The 22,608-nt window shown below is 46.1% G+C and overlaps 1 protein-coding gene across 1 annotated transcript in view; it reads left to right on the forward strand.

Annotated features, from left to right (window-relative positions):
* Positions 1 to 22,608, forward strand: part of LOC143984158 (uncharacterized) — a 160,637-nt gene that overhangs the window by 43,881 nt on the left and 94,148 nt on the right. The window contains exon 2 of the mRNA XM_077484464.1: positions 17,152 to 17,209. Coding sequence (XP_077340590.1) covers positions 17,152 to 17,209 — 58 coding nt within the window. The remainder of the gene's footprint in view (positions 1 to 17,151; positions 17,210 to 22,608) is intronic.

Below are 22,608 nucleotides of genomic sequence, written 5' to 3' on the forward strand. Positions count from 1 at the left end.
CCACATCTAAGAATTGATAAGCTGCAATATAATAAATGTTTTCTTTTATGTTTAATACAGCTTGAAATTATATTTACTGGACCCCTACCACATAGCTTTCAAAGGTAGAGACGGCATTGATGTCCATAAGCATAACCACATTAATAGTGCACTTAGGCAAGCTGTGTTTTGTACTACCCCATTTGTTTACTGTTTGTGTCTGTACATACAATCATGTATTTTGTTTTTCCAAAAAATCTTTTATCTGATGTTTTTGCACAAACACCAGTGGCGGCTGGTGGTAATTTTTTATTTTTTTTGGGGGGGGGGGGGGGGGGCGGCAAACAGTGAAGTGAAGGAGAAAACCTACTTATTTACAAAGTTTTGTAACAGAAACAACAAAAAACGTTTTGTTTTTTGGTCTTTTTTTTATTTGCAGCGCAAAAAATAAAAACCCCAGTAGTGATCAAATACCAGCGAAAGAAAGCTTTATTTGTGGTAAAAAAGTTATAAGAATTTTGTTTGGGTACAACGCCACATGACCGCGCAATTGTCATTCAATATGCAACAGCGCTGAAAGCTGAAAATTGGCCTGACAGGTTTTGGGGGGAAAGTGCCCTGTATTGAAGTGGTTAACCACTTCCCAACCAGCGCACGACGATGTACGTCGACAGAATGGCACGGGCAGGCATATTGGCGTACAGGTACGTCCAATATTCAATGCCGCCCTGCCATCGGGAGCGCTCCGCCGGCGGCGCGCTCCCGCGCTGGTCGGGACCCCCCGTGAGTCCGGTCGCGGGACCCGCGGACTCGATCGCCGCGGGCATCCCCACGATCGTCATGGAGCGGCCGAATGGAGGAAATGCCGTGTAAACAGCATTTTTCCATTCTGCCTAGCAACTAGTGACGCTGATCTCTGCTCCATGTGATTGGAGCAGAGATCAGTGTTCACTAAATGAAAGCCCAACCCCCCCACAGTTACTAACACACCCCTAGGAACACTTAACCCCTACACTGCCACCCACTGGTTAACCCCTTCACTGCCAGTGTCATTTACACAGGAATCACTGCATTTATATAGCAGTGATTACTGTATAAATGACAATGGTCCCAAAAATGTGTCAAAAATGTCCGATGGGTCCCCCACAATGTCGCAGTCACAATAAAAATCGCTGATCGCCGCCATTACTAGTAAAAAAATAAATAATAAAAAATGATTAATAAAAATGCTATAAAACTATCCCTATTTTGTAAACGCTATAACTTTTGCGCAAACCAATCAATAATCGCTTATTGCGATTTTTTTACCAAAAATATGTAGAAGAATACGTATCGGCCTAAACTGAGGGAAAAAAATGTTTTTTTATATATTTTTGGGGGATATTTATTATAACAAAAAGTAAAAAATAATGCGTTTTTTTCAAAATTGTCGCTCTATTTTTGTTTATAGCGCAAAAAATAAAAACCGCAGGGGTGATCAAATACCACCAAAAGAAAGCTCTATTTGTAGGAAAAAAAGGACATCAATTTTGTTTGGGAGCCACGTCGCACGACCTCGCAATTGTCAGTTAAAGCGACGCAGTGCCGAATCGCAAAAAGTGGTCTGGTCTTTGACCAGCAAAATGGTCCGGTCTGCAAGTGGTTAATGTACCTTTAAAATCTCTATAAACTTTATTACTTCCAGGTTCCTATGTTTAATCTTTCAGATATATGGTTGTGGTGCAATAATTTAAGCAACTCAAAAGTATAATAATACAAAGAATTTACTTGGTTTAAAGATGTATTTCAGATCATAAAAATAGATAATTACAGCATCATTCAAGTCCAGGGGAGCCTGTCATTTTATTCAAAATTCCTGGAGGCAACAGTCCTCTTACCTCAGGCACTTTGTCCCTTGAGATCAGAGGGTCACAGAACAGAAATAGCTATATCTATATATTCAATGGTTGCCACAGCACACAAATCAGGGTTAAGAAATGGGCCCAGGTGCACGGCAAAGACAGTAGTGCATATAAACCAAAAGAGAGAGTGTCACTCATGGGTCTTGGAAGGCGAACATACGATATCGGTTTAATTTCGACTATATACAGTTTCTCACAAAAGTGAGTACACCCCTCACATTTTTGTAAATATTTAATTATATTTTTTCATGTGACAACACTGAAGATATGACACTTTGCTACAGTGTAAAGTAGTGAGTGTACAGATTGTATTGTATAACAGTGTCAATTTGCTGTCCCCTTAAAATAACTCAACACACAGCCATCAATGTTTAAATCTCTGGCAACAAATGTGATTACACCCCTAAGGGAAAATGTCCAAATTGGACCCAGTTAGCCACCCACCCCCCCCCCTCCCCAGTGTCTTGTGACTTGTTAGTGTTACAAGGTCTCAAGTGTGAATGGGGAGCAGGTGTGTTCAATTTGATGTTATCTCTCTCTCTCTCATACTGGTCACTGGAAGTTTAACATGGCACCTCATGGCAAAGAACTCTCTGAGGATCTGAAAAAAAGAATTGTTGATCTACATGAAAGTAGCCTAGGCTATAAAAAGATTGCTAAGACCCTGAAACTGAGCTGCAGCACCGTGGCCAAGACCATACAGTGGTTTAACAGGACAGGTTCCACTCAGAACAGCCCTCGCCATGGCCAACCAAAGAAGTTGAGTGTATGTACTCAGCATCATATCCAGAGGTTGTCTTTGGGAAATAGACATATGAATGCTGCCAGCATTGCTGCAGAGGTTGAAGAGGTGGGGGGTCAGCCTGTCAGTGCTCAGACCATACGCCGCACACTGCATCAAATTGGTCTACATGGCTGTCATCCCAGAAGGAAGCCTTTTCTAAAGATGATGCACAAGAAAGCCTGTAAACAGTTTGCTGAAGACAAGCAGACTAAGGACATGGATTACTGGAACCATGTCCTGTGATCTGAACCAGGTGAGGAGTACAAAGACAAATGTGTCTTGCATACAGTCAACACTGCCGACACTGGGGAGATACAGTTCATTGAGGGAACCATGAATGCCAACATGTACTGTGACATACTGAGGAAGAGCATGATCTCCTCCCTTCAGAGACTGGGCAGCAGGGCAGTATTCCAATATGATAATGACCCCAAACACACCTCCAAGACTACCACTGCCTTGCTAAAGAAGCTGAGGATGAAGGCGATGGACTAGCCAAGCATGTCTCCATACCTAAACCCTATTGAGCATCTGTGGGGCATCCTCAAATGGAACAAATGGAAGGTACAGATACAAGGTCTCTAACATTAGCTCTGTGATGTCATCATGGAGGAGTGGAAGAGGACTCCAGTGGCAACCTGTGAAGCTCTGGTGAACTCCATGCCCAAGAAGGTTAAGGCAGTGCTGGAAAATAGGAAAATAATGGTGGCCACACAAAATATTGACACTTTGGGCCCAATTTGGGTATTTTCACTTAGGAGTGTATTCTCTTTTGTTGCCAGCAGTTTAGACATTAATGGCTGTGTACTGAGTTATTTTGAGGGGACAGCAAATTGACACTGCCATACAAGCTGTACACTCACTACTTTACATTTTAGCAAAGTGTAATTTCTTCAGTGTTGTCACATGAAAAGGTATAATAAAATATTTACAAAAATGTGAGGGGTGTACTCACTTTTGTGGGGGGGGGGGGTTATTTACTAAAGGCAAATCTACTTTGCACTACAAGTGCAAACTACAAGTGCAAAGTGAACTTGAAATTGCACTGAAAGTGCACTTGGAAGTGCAGTCACTGTAGATCCGAGGGGGACATGCAAGGAACATAAAAAACAGCATTTTAGTTTACACATGATTGGATAAAAAAATCATCAGAGCTTCCCTTCACTTCAGATCTACCCCTCAGATTTCCAGCAACTGCACTTCCAAGTGCACTTTCAGTGCACTTTGCAGTGCAAACTGGAGTTGCCTTTCATAAATAACCCCCACTGTGTATGTTTGTGTGTGTGTGTGTGTATATATATGTAGCGCCAGCTCCTGAAGAGCACATGCTATGTGTTTTTTTCAATTTAATATTCCTAAAATCACAGTTGGGTTTTAGGGTTGTTTATGCCAAATTATGATTTCAGTACCAGTCTACTGGATTGCACTGGGTTTTCCTTGACCACAGGTGTCGCTGTCACTGCTGGCAAGTGTGAGAATGCAGTTTAGCTAGGCGTATTGAGTGGCATTCTTTCTCGGAACTAGCCCAGTGGATGTGTCATCCTGCTGTGCATTCTGGAAAAAGGTATTTAAGGTACTGAGATCCCGTGCTTCTGGGTTCCGGTCTAGAAGATCTTTCTGTCTGTTTGGTCCTGGTCCTCCTGACCAGCCCCCATGGCCCTCATGGCCTGGGGTGCAGATCCACCCAATTTTGAGTCTCGGGGCTGGATAGCCCAAGTCAAAGTAACTGAGAGGATTCAAAGGTGGTCTGGTGCCGTCTCATCTGTAGAGAGGCCCAGCAACTGGAGAAGCACCCAGGGGAGGATTCTTTGGGAGAAGGCCATGCATAAGGCTGGCTTCTCAGAAGGAGCCTGGAGGCTAAGTTGAAGGACACTAAAGGATCTACACTCACACGGTATCGCCGAACCAGCTGCGAGATACTAGTACCGTATGATAGCTCTCTAAATTTACCTACGTCCCTCAGTTACATTCAAGTCTGTGGCAGAGACTTTGTTCAAGTGTTCTACATCCAAATCTGTGGCAGAGACTTTGTTCAAGTGTTCTACATCCAAGTCTGTGGCAGAGACTTTGTTCAAGTGTTCTACATCCAAGTCTGTGGCAGAGACTTTGTTCAAGTGCTCTACATCCAAGTCTGTGGCAGAGACTTTGCTTTACTTAAACACTCTATCGGCTGCTAGGCCTAGTGAGGGGAGGTCTATCCGGTAGCTGTGAGAATCCAGTTGTGAACAGTGATTCTCTGGATTTCTATAGTAAGAGACTTTCTATCGTTTGCAGTTCCAAGAGTACCTGAACTTCTTACCTAAACCCTCTACTCTTCATTGAGAGACGGTTTGTCTACCTTTTCAAATAAATATCCCAAAAAGTGGATCCAGTGTCAGTTTCTACAATTCTTTGGGCCATCTACCTCGGGAAACCCCTAGATGCACACAAGCTCAAGAAGGTAACGGTAAGCCCAATAAAACCAGCAGCTCTTTCGGGGGAGAGTGCTACATGTAGGAACTCATAGTCCGGGATTTGCCATTACCTCTTGCAACGGAAAAAGGAAAAAGAGAACTGTACAAGTGGTAACTACATGGTAGAGGGTTCATTTTTTTTTTGGACTGCGCCATTTCTAAAGAAATGATTGACATCCACTGTTGGCACATAAACTGTGGGTGGAGTTGGAAAAAGCCCTCGAGTTGGGTGACCGGAGGAGCCAGTGATAGGAGCCTTGTCTGTTTCTTTTCCCTACATGATTTATGCTCCATTTTAGTGAATAAACTGGATGTTATGTTTGAAAGGTTATTATGTTAATTATTATGATAATTTATTTGAGATTTATATTTGGTTAATAAAATGGCTGCTATGGCCAATTTACTCCATTTCAGTGTTGTGTAGTCATTAGAGGGAAGGGTGGGGTTATTGGTATAGCAGGTTCATGCCATAGTTAATACCATAGTCATCTCAATTTGGTGTTGTCTCTAGTAGTCTAATATACTACATCCCCATTTTGCCCTGAATTCTGAAAAGCTGAGCAAGAAAGAGCCCTTCATCACACAGTGTATACTTAAAAGTCTATCCATCCTTCAGACATAAAAGGTTTGTTTTTCTAGTCCAGGTGGGAATTGTTGATTAACCTTTAGGCTATTCTCTTTTTATGTTCACAACATTACACCTAAATTTTGACCTATGAGAGACTATTCAATCTTCACCCATTGTTCCTTTGCCTTCCAGAATATCCAGTCTAACATTCTGGCTAATACAATATATTCTACAAAGAATGTATCTTTTGCATGTGAAAAGCTGATTGTGTTTTTCTGAAACAATGGAAGTGTGTAGCAAAGATGTGTATTTCCCAAAAGTGGTTCTGCTGCCATTGTAGCTTGATGGTAAAGAGGACCTTCCTTCACCAATCCTTACTCTATAAACCTGCATACCTGAATAGGGAGGAAATAAACAATCAAATTTACCTATATCCCTGTGACTTGTTCTTCATACTTACCTATTTTTGTCCTACCTTTGTGCTGCATGGGTCCCTGTTCCTGTGACTCCATTCTTGAAATGTGCATGATACTGGGTATGCGCAAAATGAAGTGCTTGACATCATACGCTTCTTCTCATGCATGTACCATACGACACTACTGGCATCTGCTGGGGAAAAATCCCTTTCCTGAGATCTTGGGGGGTAAGCTTTTTTTCCCCCAGCAAATAAACATAATTTGATATGGCACATGCACAAGTTGAAGTGCATGACATCATGTGCTTCAGCCTACGCATGCCCAGTATGACAATACTGCCAGATCTCACAGATTCAGTAGGGATTTCCTTAATGGCAATGGTGACATTCTGTGAGACCAAGGCTATATCACCACTGCTTTCAGGGAAAGTAGGAAGTGCAAGATAAAAAAGGTATGTAAAGCAGGAAAACATGTTAAAAATATAAGGTGAATTCACATCAGCATTCAGAGGTGCATGCTAATGAAAAACTTAGAGAAAGGGGGGAAAGGGTCTATTCACTAGACGTGCACTACCTAAAAATTTGTTTTGTTTCCTCTTCGTTTTATTGTTTGTTTTTCGTTTATCAGATCATTCATTATGATCGGCATTCATTACTACGGATCATTTGTAACTTTGGATGCATTCGTATTCATTCTGTTCCATTTGTTTAGATACGGTATTCCTTACTTTGGATAATTCATAACTTCTGATGCATTCAATTCCATTTAGATATGGCCTTTGTTTCTTCGGTTCATTTGTAACTTTGGATGCATTCGTATTTGTTCTGTTCCATTCGTTTGGATGGAGCATTTGTTACTTCAGATCATTCATAACTTCGGATGCATTTGTATTCGTTATGTTCCATTTGTTTAGCTACAGCATTTGTTACTTCAGGGCTTGGACCCTTCATAATTCATCTCTCACTCTGTGCCACGAGAAACTCACAAATCCAACAAAACAGTGCCACCGACCCACCACACCCTGTCTGGACTCTGGATGGAATGCAGTCTGACACAAAAAAATACACAAGGGAATAAGGGACAAGCTCATTGGCCAGAGAATAAACACTAACACTGCCTATCCAAAAATCTAATGAATCTGAATATATCCAAAAGAAAAATGAATACGAATGCACCATCAACTATTTCTTTATATCCAGTGATAACGAATGGTCGGAAATAACGAAAATATGAAAAACTCAATTATCCGAATGTAATCCATTTGTTAAATTGTAATTGAATAGTTTTTGCATTTTTGTATTTTTGGATTTTCATTCTCTCGAATTTTCATTATTTTGGGTTTGCATTCTTTTGAATTTTTGCTATTTCTGATAATTCGTTTTCCTACACATTGGTCAAAAGAGACTTCTGTTCATTCGGATGATCCTGAATGAACAAATATGACGAATTTTATCCGAAAATTAGTTTGTTATGAAACAAATGGTGCAGGTTCTTGCTGACGAAAATATGCAATACTTGCATTTAGATATGTTTAGATGCGTACAGCATTTAGATGTGTACAATTCTTTTATTCAACTGAATGGCTACATACTGTATTTACGCACGTACACATTTAGGCTCATTTATGTGCATTCACTTGTGAACTCTGCAGATCTGTGCAGCCCTGGACGCAAAGATGTCCTACTTTTTTCTGCCCAGCACACATTTTTACAGGTAGGTGCATCTGTGTGTATCTGTTATTAATTGCTATAGTGCTGAATTTAGATGTGCATAAAACTATGAGCAGTGTGCATTCATGTAGCATTATTTCTACCCTTGTGAATGAGCCCTAAAGGTTTCTAAAATACAGCCACAAAGAGTGGCTGTAAGGAACTAAATGATTATGTAGCAGAGTGATGTTAAATGACTTCTGCCATAGCATGGTATTATAGAAGAGTAGAGTTCTGCCTGTGTACATGCACTTGCTGTGTTATGTCTGGCTCATGTTCAGACCTTGCACAACTCATTAAGCAAAGGAAATAAATGCAGAGCTACAGTGCCAAATAAAGTCTGATCTGCAGACTTGCACAATTAAACATAAACCACCTTTGTACTATTAAACAACTGCTTAATTCTCAAGGGAATAATGTTTCCTGTTGGCCATAAGACATAAGACATAACTCATAACTGTTTTTGTATGGCTGAGTATTAACGTTGAAGGATTGTTTATCATCTCATCAGTGAATCTGCCATCCTGCAACACTTTCTGGATATTGCTATAAGCCTATACTGACTCCCAGACTGAAAAGCTGGGTATCATTGTGATTTGGTGAATGGGGACACATGTGGGGTGTCTTGGTGCACCTGAAAAAAATTTCTGCTAATTTTTTTCTCTGCACTTTCTGCACACCAGATGAGAAGCATTCCCTGCATTTTTTCACACTATTTGTGAAGCACCTTCACAGTTTCATATGGACTTTATTTTTTTGTTATCACTTATTATGGGTTTTTGTTTGGGAGCACTGTATTTATATTTTTATCACTATGCTTGAGGCTGCTTTCACACTGGGGCGGTGCGGGCGTCGGCGGTAAAGTGCCGCTATTTTTAGCGGCGCTTTACCGTCGTTTTAGCGGCGGTCTGCGGGCGCTAGCGGGGTGGTTTTAACCCCCGCTAGCGGCCGAAAAAGGGTTAAACCCGCCCCTAAAGCGCCGCTGCAGCGGCGCTTTGCCGGCGGTATTGCCGCGCTGTCCCATTGATTTCAATGGGTAGGAGCGGTTTAGGAGCGGTGAATACACCGCTCCTTCACCGCTCCAAAGATGCGGCTAGCAGGACTTTTTTCACTGTCCTGCTAGCGCACCGCCCCAGTGTGAAAGCCCTCCGGCTTTCACACTGGAGTGAAAGGGGCCGGTTTTTTTCAGGCGCTACACAGGCGCACCCCTCTCTCTCTCACCCACATCTCTCTCACTCCTGTATCTCTCTCTCACCACTCTCACCCCCTCTCTCATCCCCTCCTCTCTCTCACCCCCTCCCTCATCCCCTCTCATCCTCCCTCTCTCTCACCACCCTCTCTCTCACCCCCCCCCCCCCCCACAATCACCCTCTCTCTCTTTCCCTTTCTCTCACCCTCCCTCTCTCAGCACCCTCTCTCTCATCCTCACCAGCACCTACCCTCTTTTCCACCCCCTCTCACTCTCATCCCCTCCTCTCTCACCACTCTCTCTCTTTCTCACTTCCCCTCTCTTCAATAATGTGCATCCAGTCATGTGCAAACAAAAATACAGGTTTTTTTTTCTATCGTGTGATTGTTTGTTTTTTTTGCAAAGTAAAGTTTCACCACATTCACTAAGCTAAGGGAACATTCCTTTGCAGAGTGAACCAGTATTGTAGTCTTCAAAGGTATTGACTGCAAAGCTGCAAAACTTCCTTTTGTGCAGGCTGAATATACCTAATGTACCTACAATCTATCAACTTGAGTACAACCAAACTGTCAGATTTTATATGCAATTATATAGCTGCTAGCAATAATCACTGTGTTCTCCCAGCAGGGACAGCTCCCACCCGGGGAGAACACAATGGTACCATGGAAGGGATTCCCCCATTAACACTGACTGTGCAGGAAAAAAAAAATAGCTCCATCTATGGCTGGCCTAAGCCAAAATATGGGTTACTATGGAATTCGATTTCTAAAACCAGCATCTTTGTGCTGTCTGGTTCTTAAAGTATTCCTGCCACAAAAGTCAAAGCAAACTGAACATTCAACATAAAAGCAGAGGGAAAACTGTATGGCAAAACAATCAATAGATCCAGAGATATATACAAGTTCAACTGTTACACAAACAGCAGGGGCGGACTGACCATTTGGCCACTTTGGCACTGCCCGAGGGCCCCCGGGCCACTAGGGGGCCCCATCAGGGTTGCCAGCCTCAGTAAAACCAGGGACAGTATGTAAAAATCTGTTTTTTTTATATCTGTCTCTGAAATGTCCCTTACCGACATCCTTTTGGTCTAAAAATCCAGAGATTATAGCTACCCCACCTCTCCAGTTCCTTCTCAGCCAATAGAAACTCTGATTACCTGGGGGCCCCATAATCTCCTATTGCCTGGGGGCCCCATGAGTTGTCAGTCCGCCTCTGACAAACAGACAAGATTTGTCTACAGCTTTAGATGCAGCCATATGTTTTCATCATATTCTAAGTTTGCATTTGCCAGGATTGTGACAGGTTTACTTTAATATACATATTTACTCTACAGAAAATAAGATTTGGAAATATTTAATGTAATGTAAGTGTTTCTCATTATGGATTTGTTTTCAGGTAGTAGAATGAAAACTCTAGTGTTACAATAGCTAGGATAATCTTGAGGGACTTATGAGATATCCACAAGTACTCACAAATACCTCACAAGTACAAACATATCTGTAGGGTCTGTACCTGCAATGTCCTGTTTAGTAATGACTCCCTTACTCCAATATGTTATTAAGGAAGGGTGATAAGACAGTCTTTATATGTTCTTCATAAACAGATTATTCTGATTTTCTGCATCTTTGTACCACACGAAGTAATGAAGTGCAGTAGGCTGTATTTTATGCAGACATTAAAGTTGTATTCCAAAGACCCTGATTTTAACAACAACTGAGAAGTTACAAGGTCATTTTCTACATAGTATTGCTCATTTATTTTTAGTTATCAGTCCAAAAAAATCAACATTCTACAGTATGTACTTCTGGAAATACAGCTGTTACTGTACTTCTAGTCTCTACTAATACCCGTGGCACAACTTAGATTGACAATAGCGCTGCTCTCTAGTAGCCTCCCCTCTGCTTACACCATCACAGCCACAGAGTGTATTTACCGATTAATGGCGGCATTATATAGCTACTTGCTGACTCTGTAGATCTGCGATCACTGAAGGAAGTCTTTCATCATCGATTTCCTTTGCAGCTGTGAGATGTCATGATTGAATTCCAAGAGCTGCAAAGGAAGCTAATGTTGAATAAACGTGGTCCTTTAGGTGCATCACATTTGATCATATCCACCATTTAATGTGGCACCATGGCATATTATTTTGTACATTTTTGGCCCATGGAAATCAATTCCTACCATGAAACGACTAGTTGGTTGTGTTATTCCCCTAGGCCAAAAGTTCTCAGTTGTATAATGTTCCCTCGTCCAGCCCTATTGCATACAGTAGTACAGGAAAAGTGGACTGTACAGATCATATAACCACTGCTTTGAAACAGAAAAAAAGGTACTTTTGCATTTTTTTCTGTTGCATGGCCTGATTGTGCAAAAGGTACATAAAGGTTGATTTATTAAAGGAATAGAGCATGGTCACTTTGAAAAGCAATATTTCACTTTGCAAGGGATTTTCCACTTAGCTTAGTGCATATGGGAAGCTGTTTGACTTCAATTATTTAATCATATGCAGGCAAACATGCAGTTTCTTTTAATTTTCCTTGTGGGGTTGGATATCCTTTGCAAAGTAAATTTTCAACACAGTGACTAAGGAAAAAATTCACTTTCCAAAATTAACATGCTCAATCCTTAATAAATCAGGGTCATATTGGTTTCAGTGGATCAGGATTCTTTGCTATTGTTGTATGGGCAGAAAACAATTGGTTAGGTGCGGTAGGTAAACACAGGGTTTGGATTGTGTAGATTAAATATGGGTTGATTAACTGAAGGCATTTAGGCTGTGCATGTTGCACTTTGGTTCCCAAATGCTTAATAAATGCGGAGAACCTTCACTTTGTAAAGAATACCAATTCAGGTACAAGGAAAATTTAAAAAATGGCATTGTGCTTGCACATGATTGGATGATGGGAATCAGCAGAGCTAAGGCAAGTGCAGTTGCACTGAGTTCCCCCAAAGCTTAGTGAATGTGGTCTGCCGATTTCCATCATTCAATCATGTGCAAGAAAAATGCAGTTTTTTTTCCTTGCACCTGATTGGATATTCAGATTCACATGGATATTCACACGATATTACAAAGTGAAGCTTCTCCACATTGACTAAGCTCTGGGGAAAATCAGTGCAACTGCACTTGCAAAGTGCACAGTCTGTTCAGAGGCGTACTAAGTGGGGGGGCGGGGGGGCGTGCCGCCCCGGGTGCCACACACTGGGGGGGGTGTCAGGCCAGCGCCCCCCCCCTCCGCAACTGAAGTGTCAGACAGCCGTGCCTCGGGTTTGCAGCCCACACAGAGAGAGCCCGAGGCACTAGCAGTGGGCGGCATTGCAGGGGGGGGGGGGTGCGAGCAGCACCCGAGTGGAGTGACATCTGCTGGCTCAGTGATCCGGGACCCGGCTCCCCTTCTCTCTGTGGTCGCGTCGCGCTGCCGTTCTGATCAGTCTCGGGCAGCGGCTGTCACTCACAGCCGAGCAGAGTGAAGCCGCCTCCCCCTCCTCCATGCACAGCACTGTGTAGACAAGGAGTGGGAGGCGGCTTCACTCTGCTCGGCTGTGAGTGACAGCCGCTGCCCGAGACTGATCAGAACGGCGCGACGTGAGTCACGTGACCACAGAGAGAAGGGGATTATTGCGCCCGGTCCCGGATCACTGAGCCGACAGGTGACACTTCACTCGGGTGCTGCTCGCACCTCCACCCTGCAATGCCGCTGCCTTGGGCTCCAGGTACACTATGGGTCCTTAGGGGAGGCTGTGCACTGTAGGGGGGTTCTTTACTGTGGTGGGTCCTGCACTGTAGGGGGGTCTGCACTGTAGGGGGTCCTGCACTGTAGAAGGGGTCCTGCACTGTAGAAGGGGTCCTGCACTGTAGGGGGGTCCTGCACTGTAGGGGGGGTCTGCAGGGGGGTCCTGCACTGTAGGGGGGGTCCTGTACTGTAGAAGGGGTCCTGCACTGTAGAAGGGGTCCTGCACTGTAGGGGGGTTCTTTACTGTGGTGGGTCCTGCACTGTAGGGGGGGTCCTGCACTGTGGGGGGGTCCTGCACTGTAGGGGGTCTGCACTGTAGGGGGGGGGTCCTGCACTGTAGGGGGGGTCCTGCACTGTAGAAGGGGTCCTGCACTGTAGGGGGGTCCTGCACTGTACGGGGGTCCTGCACTGTAGAAGGGGTCCTGCACTGTAGAAGGGGTCCTGCACTATAGGGGTCCTGCACTGTAGGGGTCCTGCACGGTAGGGGGGTCCTGCACTGTAGGGGGGTCCTGCACTGTAGAAGGGGTCCTGCACTGTAGGGGGGTCCTGCACAGTAGAAGGGGTCCTGCACTGTAGGGGGTCTGCACTGTAGGGGGGGTCCTGCACTGTAGGGGGGTCCTGCACTGTAGGGGGGTCCTGCACTGTAGAAGGGGTCCTGCACTGTAGGGGGGTCCTGCACTGTAGGGGGTCTGCACTGTAGGGGGGTCTGCACTGTAGGGGAGTCCTGCACTGTAGAAGGGGTCCTGCACTGTAGAAGGGGTCCTGCACTGTAGGGGGGGTCCTGCACTGTAGGGGGGTCCTGCACTGTAGGGGGTCTGCACTGTAGGGGGGTCTGCACTGTAGGGGAGTCCTGCACTGTAGAAGGGGTCCTGCACTGTAGGGGGTCCTGCACTGTAGAAGGGTTCCTGCACTGTAGGGGGGTCCTGCACTGTAGAAGGGGTCCTGCACTGTAGAAGGGGTCCTGCACTGTAGGGGGGTCTGCACTGTAGGGGGGTCTGCACTGTAGAAGGGGTCCTGCACTGTAGAAGGGGTCCTGCACTGTAGGGGGTCCTGCACTGTAGAAGGGTTCCTGCACTGTAGGGGGGTCCTGCACTGTAGGGGGGTCCTGCACTGTAGAAGGGGTCCTGCACTGTAGGGGGGGTCTGTACTGTAGGGGAAGATTTGGCACTGTAGGAGGATTCTGTACTGTAGGGGAGTCTGTACTGTAGGGGGTGGGTCTGTACTGTAGGAGGGTCTGCACTGTAGGGGGGGGGGGGGGTCTGCGCTATAGGGTGGAGGGGTCTGTACTGTAGGAGGGTCTGCACTGTAGGGGAGGATTCTGTACTGTAGGGGGGTCTACACTGTAGATGGGGGTCTGTATGGTAGGGAGGGGGGTCTGCACTGTAGGGGATCTGTGTAACATGCAGAGGGTCCAGAGCTGTGAGGGGCTGTGTAATGTAAAGGGGTGCAGAGGTGCAGGGTGCTGTGTAATGTAAAGGGGTCCAGAGGTTCAGGGTGCTGTGTAATGTAAAGGGATCCATAGGTACAAGGGCTGTGTAATGTAAAGGGGTCAGGAGGTTCAGGGTGCTATGTTATGTAAAGGGTTCCAGAGGTACAAGAGCTGTGTAAAGTAAAGGGGTCCAGAGGTGCAGGCTGCTGTGTAATGTAAAGAGGTCCTTAGGCGCAAGGTCCTGTGTAATGTAAAGGGGTCCAGAGGTGCAGGGCGCTGTGTAATGTAAAGGGGTCAGGAGGTTCAGGGTGCTATGTTATGTAAAGGGGTCCAGAGGTACAAGAGCTGTGTAATGTAAAGGGGTCCAGAGGTGCAGGCTGCTGTGTAATGTAAAGGGGTCCAGAGGTGCAGGGGGTTGTGTAATGTAAAGAGGTCCTTAGGTGCAAGGTCCTGTGTAATGTAAAGGGGTCCAGAGGTGCAGGGTGCTTTGTAATTTAACCACTTGCTTACTGGGCACTTAAACCCCCCTCAGTCCCAGACCAATTTTCAGCTTTCAGCGCTGATGCACTTTGAATGACAATTGCGCGGGCATACAACACTGTACCTAAATGAAATTTTTATCATTTTTTTCCCACAAATAGAGCTTTCTTTTGGTGGTATTTAGTTACAGCACGGAGTTTTATTTTTTGCTAAACAAACAAAAAAAGATGCAAAAAAAAAAAAAAAAAAATCATGTTTTAATAGTTTGTTATAAAATTTTGCACACGGGTCATTTTTCTCCTTCATTGAAGTGCGCTGATTAGGCGGCACTGATAGGCTGCATTGGTGGGCACTGATGGGCTGCATTGGTGGGCACTGATGGGCTGCATTGGTGGGCACTGATAGGCTGCACTGGTGGGCACTGATAGGCATAGTTAAGGCGGCACTAATAGGCACAGATAAGGCGGCACCGATGGGCACAGATAAGGCGGCACTGATGGGCAAAGATGGGCACAGATAAGATGGCACGGATGGGTGGCACGGATAAGTGGCGCGGATGGGTGGCACGGATGGGCACTGATAGGTACCACAGATAGATGGGACTGATGGGCACTGATAGGTGGCACTGATAGGTGGCTCTGATAGGTGGCACTGCTGGGCACTGATGGGCGGCACTGCTGGGCACTGATGGGCGGCACTGCTGGGCACTGATGGGCGGCACTGGGGTGCAGCACCTTTGAGGCAGATTTTGGGTGGCACTGTGGGTGGCACTGCTGGGTGGCACTGTGGGTGGCACTGTGGGCACTGCTGGGTGGCACTGTGGGCACTGCTGGGTGGCACTGTGGGCACTATGGGCACTGCTGGGTGGCACTGACAGGGGGGCACTTACTTTATTTCAGGATGGCACTGCGGGTGGCAGGTGGGCACTGGCAGGGGGCAGGTGTCCGCTTAAATTGCTGGCCGTGATCGGGACTGATGTCCCGAACACGGCCGCCGGCGATCGGCTTTTTTTTTTTCTAGCCGATTACCGGCTCCGTTTTATCACATGATCAGCTGTCATTGGCTGACAGCTGATCACGTGATAAGGGGTCGGGATCGACCCCTTACACAGATCGGTGATCAGGCGAGTCTCACGGACTCGCCGATCACAGAGCGCGCCGCGCGCGCCCCTCAGGGGGCGCGCAGGCCGCTCGTATCCGGGATGACGTCAATAGACGTAGTCCCGGAAATGTGGGTCCGCGCTATTGCCGTCATTTTGCAATAGCGCGGTACCCAAGTGGTTAAAGGGGTCCAGAGGTGCAGTTGTGGAGAGGGGGGGTACACAGTAGTGACAAAAAGATATTGAAGGATGCAGAGGTATGCAGGGGACACGGTGGGTGTTTTTACATTTTTATGGTGGGGGGGTGCCAGATATAGGATCCGCCCCGGGTGCCAAATGCTCTAGGTACGCCCCTGAGTCTGTTTGCCTTGATAAATCAATCCCAGGAAAAACATAGAACTGTGATGGAACAAAAAGACCAAGTTGTTCATCTAGTCTGTCCCTTTTTTTTATTTTTTCGTTTCTATTTTTTTTTACTTTTTTTTGTCTGAGACCATGCACCATTTTTGTTGCCCATCTCTGAATTTGTTCAAAGTATCTTTGTAAGTCAAGTATCCAGAATTGTAATTAGTATTCTAAATGAGGTCTAACTCTAGATCTATATAGGGTAATCAGGACCTCCTTCCTCCTGTTGATGATACCTTTAGTGATGCAGAGGGATGTAATCCTCTTGTCGTGTATTTGTGTCAAACACTGTGGTCCCATAATCCTGAAAGCTGTTTGTAAATCAAGTCGAAGGGATTACATTTCCAAAGATCATTTTAGGATTTAAAGAGGTTCTTCATATCATACAACTTGTGTATGGTCATTTACAAATATACAGTTCAACTGGACAGAACATGGCAATGTTTTAATACACTAATTAATGTTAATTGTTATATGGTAACACTATTTCTATAGATTTTTTTTATTTGTAAATGTGTTGTTCTTTTACCTACAGCAATGTTTTCTAATGTTTTCAATATTATTGCATTCTTTTCCATAATCCTATTGGTTGTTGATGCCACAAGTAAATTTATTGTATAAATTAGCCAATCCTTGCTTAGTCTCTATACCAGGGGTCTCAAACTGGCGGCCCTCCAGCTGCTGCGAAACTACAAATCCCATCATGCCTCTGCCTGTGGGAGTCATGCTGGTAACTGTCAGCCTTGCAATGCCTCATGGGACTTGTAGTTTTGCAACAGCTGGAGGGCCACCAGTTTGAGACCCCTGCTCTATACCAATGCTTATTCAATTAAAATACATTTCTCTCTTGACAAACTGTTGATTGTGTACAAATTGTGAAAATTATCAGTTAAAGTATATAAACGAATAATTTAACACTTTTGGACTTAGGAAAGTAATGATATCTGGATATAGAAATACAAAAATATGACCTGTTACTGCATCACTTTTCTTCTGCTTTTCTTTCAGTGGTTATGTCAATAGTGGTATTCACAGTGCTCCTCTGTTTCAAGGGTTTCTGAATGCTGTAAGTTTTTATTATATGTTTTTTTATATTTTATATTTATTTATATTTATATTATTATTCTTCTGTTATATTATATGTTTTCAAAAACAAAAAAGCCAATCACCATTATGGTTTATAAAGAATCTAAATATTCATTCACATTTTTAGATAAGTTCAGGTTTTCAGAATAAAAATGTATATTATATTATTTGGCTGTCCAAGGATGCCCCTTGGAATTATAAGTGATAACTACAGTATTACCTAGCAAAGCTTTGTCATAAAAAGTAGGGGGGCATGGCTTGGATATTGCGGAGTGAAGTCGCTTGTTGCATAAGCTCCCGACTCCAGATCCTGTGATCAAGGCTGTCATGCTCTTTTCCAGCACTTTTATCTCCAGCCATGAGCTACCGCAGGAGATGCAAGTACAGGGGATCTTCTAAGGCGACTCCAGCTACCCAGATTGACCGGTTTCTTAAAGAAAGAGTCAGAGCAGCTCCAGAGGCCCACACCAAAGCAACACGTGACGCGGCCGGGTCTTCATCCTCACCCACCGCTGTAATGGCGGCCTCACAGAACTCGGGTTCCCAATCCCTGATGGGGATCCCGGGCCTCCTAGACTCCCCACCCAGCAACCAGTCCAGCACCGGACTCTCCATACAACCATCAGGGGATGACTCTGATATCCGAGCCCTGTTAAGGGCTCTCCCCACCAAATCAGACATGGAGGCACTGGTGCTAAGAATGGAGGAACAGCATCGTCGGGACCTCCAGGAGATTCGCACAGAGGTGCATGGCTTAGACGACTGGCTGACCACAGAGGAGGTGTTGTTGGGTGCATTGGAGACCTGGGTGGTATAGCTGGAACGGGAGCACTGGAGGCACCAAGACTAGCTGGCAGAGGTACAACTACATGCCAAAGACCTAGAGAACTGGAGCCGCCGCCAAAACCTGCAGCTCTGGGGACTACTCGAAGCGTCTGGCCCAGAGAACCTAACAGAGACTGTTCGGGCAATTCTACACAAAGTCTTGGATGGAGACCCTCCAGCAACCAGAGTTTGACGGGGTATATAGGGCACTCGGCCCCAAGCCAGTGGAGGTAGATAGGCCCCGCGATGTAATCTGCTGCCTACATCGTTACGGACTAAAAGAGAAGATCATGAGAGTGGCACGGCTTAAGGTCCAGTGGACTTTGACGGGGCACACATCTCAGTATAGATGTGTCCCGAGCAACCCTATTGAGGAGAGCAATGTTGAAGCCATTGCTCAAAGTGTTATGCCGTGCCAAGCTGCCATATCGCTGGGGATTCCCTAGTCAGCTGACGATCCACAAAGGGAATGATTTGCTCACCTTACGTCACCATGATGAACACCTGGACCTGTTTGACTTCCTGGAGATGGAACCAATCTCGCTGCGGGACTGGCTGAGCCCTCTACCAAGCAGAGAACTCCGATCGGTACCTCAGGCAGCCCCTTCGGGCCTCTCGTGCTGCTCTTCTAGATGCAGATGTAGAGACCCTACTCCGATCGGTAGGGGCGACCCAGAGCCATGATCCCCAAAGACGCCTTCACATGAGTGGCAAGCAGCGTAGACTAACTGAGACATATGAGAGACATATGAATGAGCCTGTCCCTTGCCCACTGGATGGATTTCTGTTGTCTGCAAAACCCCCCTGCTCACCCATTGTCCCCCTATGTCCCACTCGGAGCTCCAGGTTGTCCCCCCCCAATGCCCCCCACTGCCCTCTGCTCCTCACCGTGACATGCTTGGAAAAATGAATAGTCCTCCCCGTGATCACAACATAATACCTCCCGAAGGAGGTCTGACGCTCTATGCTACCAGCACACCATTGGGGGTACTCTTATGTGAGAAATTTGCCAACATCTCATAGCGGGGAATGCTCTGAAGGAGCTGTGGGGCTGGTACCCCTGGATTTATGATTAGCTTCAGCTATGGTGGTTTCAGAGTTCCCGCAACCCACCTGGAAATTAGCCACTAAGGGGGAGCTGGCCACAGACTACAGCCTTACAAATAATGGTGAGACCAGCCCTGCTTGAGGGAACCGAACTCCAAATACCCCAAATCATAAACACACTTTGCTATGCCAGACATAATTTCCATGGCATACTCTGTGGTTGGGTGGGGTAGTGGGTTGTGGTGGGATATGCATTGTAATGGGACTAGTGTATTCGATTTTAACATGGGACCCCCAGCCCAGCACTACTGTCTTCTAGGCACCTCCTGGGGTGTCCGGGAGGCCACCATGTAATCGGGTTGGTCCCTCGGATCCAACTGATATCCAGAGCGGCCCATCCTTAAGGCAGCCTCTTCAGTGGAGGTGTGCCCCCTCAACCACAATGCAGCCAGTGCTGGGCTGGACAGCTAGTTTGTCACCAGTGTCCCAGGGGGGTGAAAATCCTCTATGGGGGCAATGTTGTTTCTGTTTTAACTTTTACTTCTCTATAGCTCAGAAATGTCTGTATTCTGCTAGTTGCTGATGTGTTATGCCATTACTCAAGAGGGGACTGACCCCCGTCTGCTGTTAGTCCATCCCTCTAGATTGGAACCGGGCCCCCCGGGATCCCCTGGTGTCGTTATCTTTCAGATGTGGATGTATTAATCTGCAGGAGGGCAGGCTGCCCTTGAACAAAGTATGCCAGCTGTTAGAGTTATTGGTTTGCCTTACCCTTATTATTAGTTCTCAACTGTTTGGATCTGGACAGGGAGCACCTGACCCCTGCTGTATCTAACCACCTTCCCCACATAGGGCAGCATTCCATTGAGGGCTTTGTTATGGAGCCTTGGAGGTGCACTGAGACTAGGTCTCTACCACACCAGAGGTGTACTATGCCATAGGCGTAACCCTACTTCTTTCTTCTCTCTATCCTATCTACTCTCCCCTCTTTTTTTCATTCCTCCAGTCCCTGCTTGGACCATGGGCTCCTCAAAATCTCTTAGACTAATGTCTATTAATGTGAAGGGGCTAAACACCCCAGAGAAACGCACTATGGTGCTACCTAACCTGAGACATATGAAAGCTCACATCTGCTTCCTACTGGAGACTCATTTTCATGCAGATAGAACACCGAGACTCCATGATCGCTACTTCCCAGCTGCCTACCATGGATGCTCATCCGAATCTTATGCCCCGTACACACGAGAGGGATTAAGTCTGACAGACTTCCGACGGAGTTCTAGCGGAGTTCCGCCGGAGTTCTGGCGGACTTTTCGACCGAACGGACTTGACCACACACCATCACACCAAACTCCGACGGAGTCGAACGTGATGACGTACGACTGGATTCGACGTAGGAAGTTCATAGACAGTAGCCAATAGCTGCCCTAGCGTCGGTTTTAGTCCGTCGGAGTAGCACACACACGAGCGAATTTTTCGAAGGGGACCGGGTCCGGCGGAGTTCCGTCGGGAAAATTTGAAGCATGCTTCATTTCTAAAGTCCGTCAGACTTTTGCGAAGCTAAAGTCCGTTGCAGCCCACACACGAGCGGATAGTCCGCCGGACTCAGTCCGTCGGAGTTTGGATGTCGAAAAGTCCGCTCGTGTGTACGGGGCATAAGGGGTTAGTATACTGATACGTTTCATGACTCCTTGGGCGCTGCAGGACCAGTGGAGTGATGATGAGGGGCGTGCGCATTTTGTGAAGGGGACTTTGGACAGTCCCTTGGTGACACTGGTGAATCTATACCTCCCCATCTCGGGCCAGATCGGATTCCTGGAATCCACTCTGACCAAGTTACAGGACTTTGCAGAGGGAGCAGTGATTCTGAGGGGCAACATGAACACCATGGACCCCTCTCTAGATGCATCCAGACAAACATCCCAGATTTCTTATGCAGCGCTTAAGCGTCTGAAGAAGAACTTCCACGCCTTTCATCTGGTGGATGTCTGGAGGGTTTTAAACCCGACCCAGAGGGACTATATGTCCTACTCACACCCTCATGAGTCCTACACCAGAATTGATCTCTTTATGTTGCCTCAATCTCTCCTTGCAGTCCGCCTCTATAGGATCCATTACTTTCTCGGCCCACGCCTCTGTATTTGTATATATAGATCTATTACCCCCTGTACCCAAACAATGGCAATGGAAGCTTAATGACTCCTTGATCCAAATTCCTGTGGTCATGGAGAAAGTATCCAGGGAACTGAGAAGCTTTTTGTCTTCCAGTGCGGACTCAGACAGTGCTCCCCTGATGTTCTGGGAGGCCCACAAGTGCACCATCAAAGGGCTCCTGATAAAGATTGGCTCCCGCCTCAAGAAGGCAAGAATCCAGCAAACCCTCGACCTTTTAGACAAAATCAGGGCCCTGGAAGCCACTAATTAATAATCGATAGCCTCCCGGGTGCTGGTGGACTTCACCATCCTGAGAAGCCAACTGAGATCCCTGGCCTTGGTCAGGGCCAAGACCATTATCGCAAAATGTAAACTTACTTTTTACGAACCCAGCGACAAATGCATTATGCTACTAACGAGGGCTCTGAGAGCACAACATGCCCGAGCTTTTATTCCTGAACTAATGGGGGATGGTAATGCCAAGGTGCATACCACTGATGCCATTGTAGACCGGTTTCGCAAGTATTACACCTCACTGTACAACTTGCCGCTCCAATCCTCTGAGCCAGAGAAGTCCCTAGAACGGGAAGCCATATGTGACTATATTCAAAAGTCAGGCCTACCTTGGTTGTCTGACGAAGCACTGATGGCGATGGAGGTGCCTCTTTCTGGGGACGAGGTGCCATAGTCCGACTGCAAAAAGGCCCCGATGGATACTCGCTCCCATACTACAAGACCTTCGGTCATCTTCTGATACCACATTTTCTAGCAGCATATAACGATGCCAAGGAGGGAGTGATTCCCCCTGAGGATATTCTAAGGGCCTTCATTATGGTGATCCCTAAGCAGGGCAAAGACCCTCTTCACTGCCAAAACTATAGACCAATATCCCTCCTCAACCTGGACCTAAAGATCTTCACTAAGGTCCTCTCAATGTGCTTGACGGAGTTTATCCCAACGCTTATCCACTCAGGTCAGGTGGGTTTTGTACTCTCAAGGGAGGCGAGGGACAACACCACGAAGGCACTTAACCTTTTCCATGCTGCTAAAACAGGGGAGGACCCCGATGCTGCTCCTCTCGACCGATGCCGAAAAGGCGTTCAATAGGGTGCATTGGCCCTTTCTGTTTGAGACCCTCTGTCATGTAGGTCAAGGGCAGCAGATGATGAACTGGATACAAGCTATCTACTCCCGACCCTCAGCTCAAGTAAAAGTGAATGACCACCTCCCCCCCCCCTTGGGATAACTAATGAGACAAGGCAGGGCTGCCCCCTATCTCCCTTGATATTTATCTTGAACCCTCCACCGTATGGTGAGAGGCAACCCTAACTTCACCTAAGTCACACTTTATCC

Source organism: Lithobates pipiens, unplaced genomic scaffold (assembly GCF_037356315.1).
Source record: "Lithobates pipiens isolate NorthernLeopardFrog02 unplaced genomic scaffold, aLitPip1_a1.2 Scaffold_16, whole genome shotgun sequence".
NCBI classification, from domain to species: domain Eukaryota; kingdom Metazoa; phylum Chordata; class Amphibia; order Anura; family Ranidae; genus Lithobates; species Lithobates pipiens.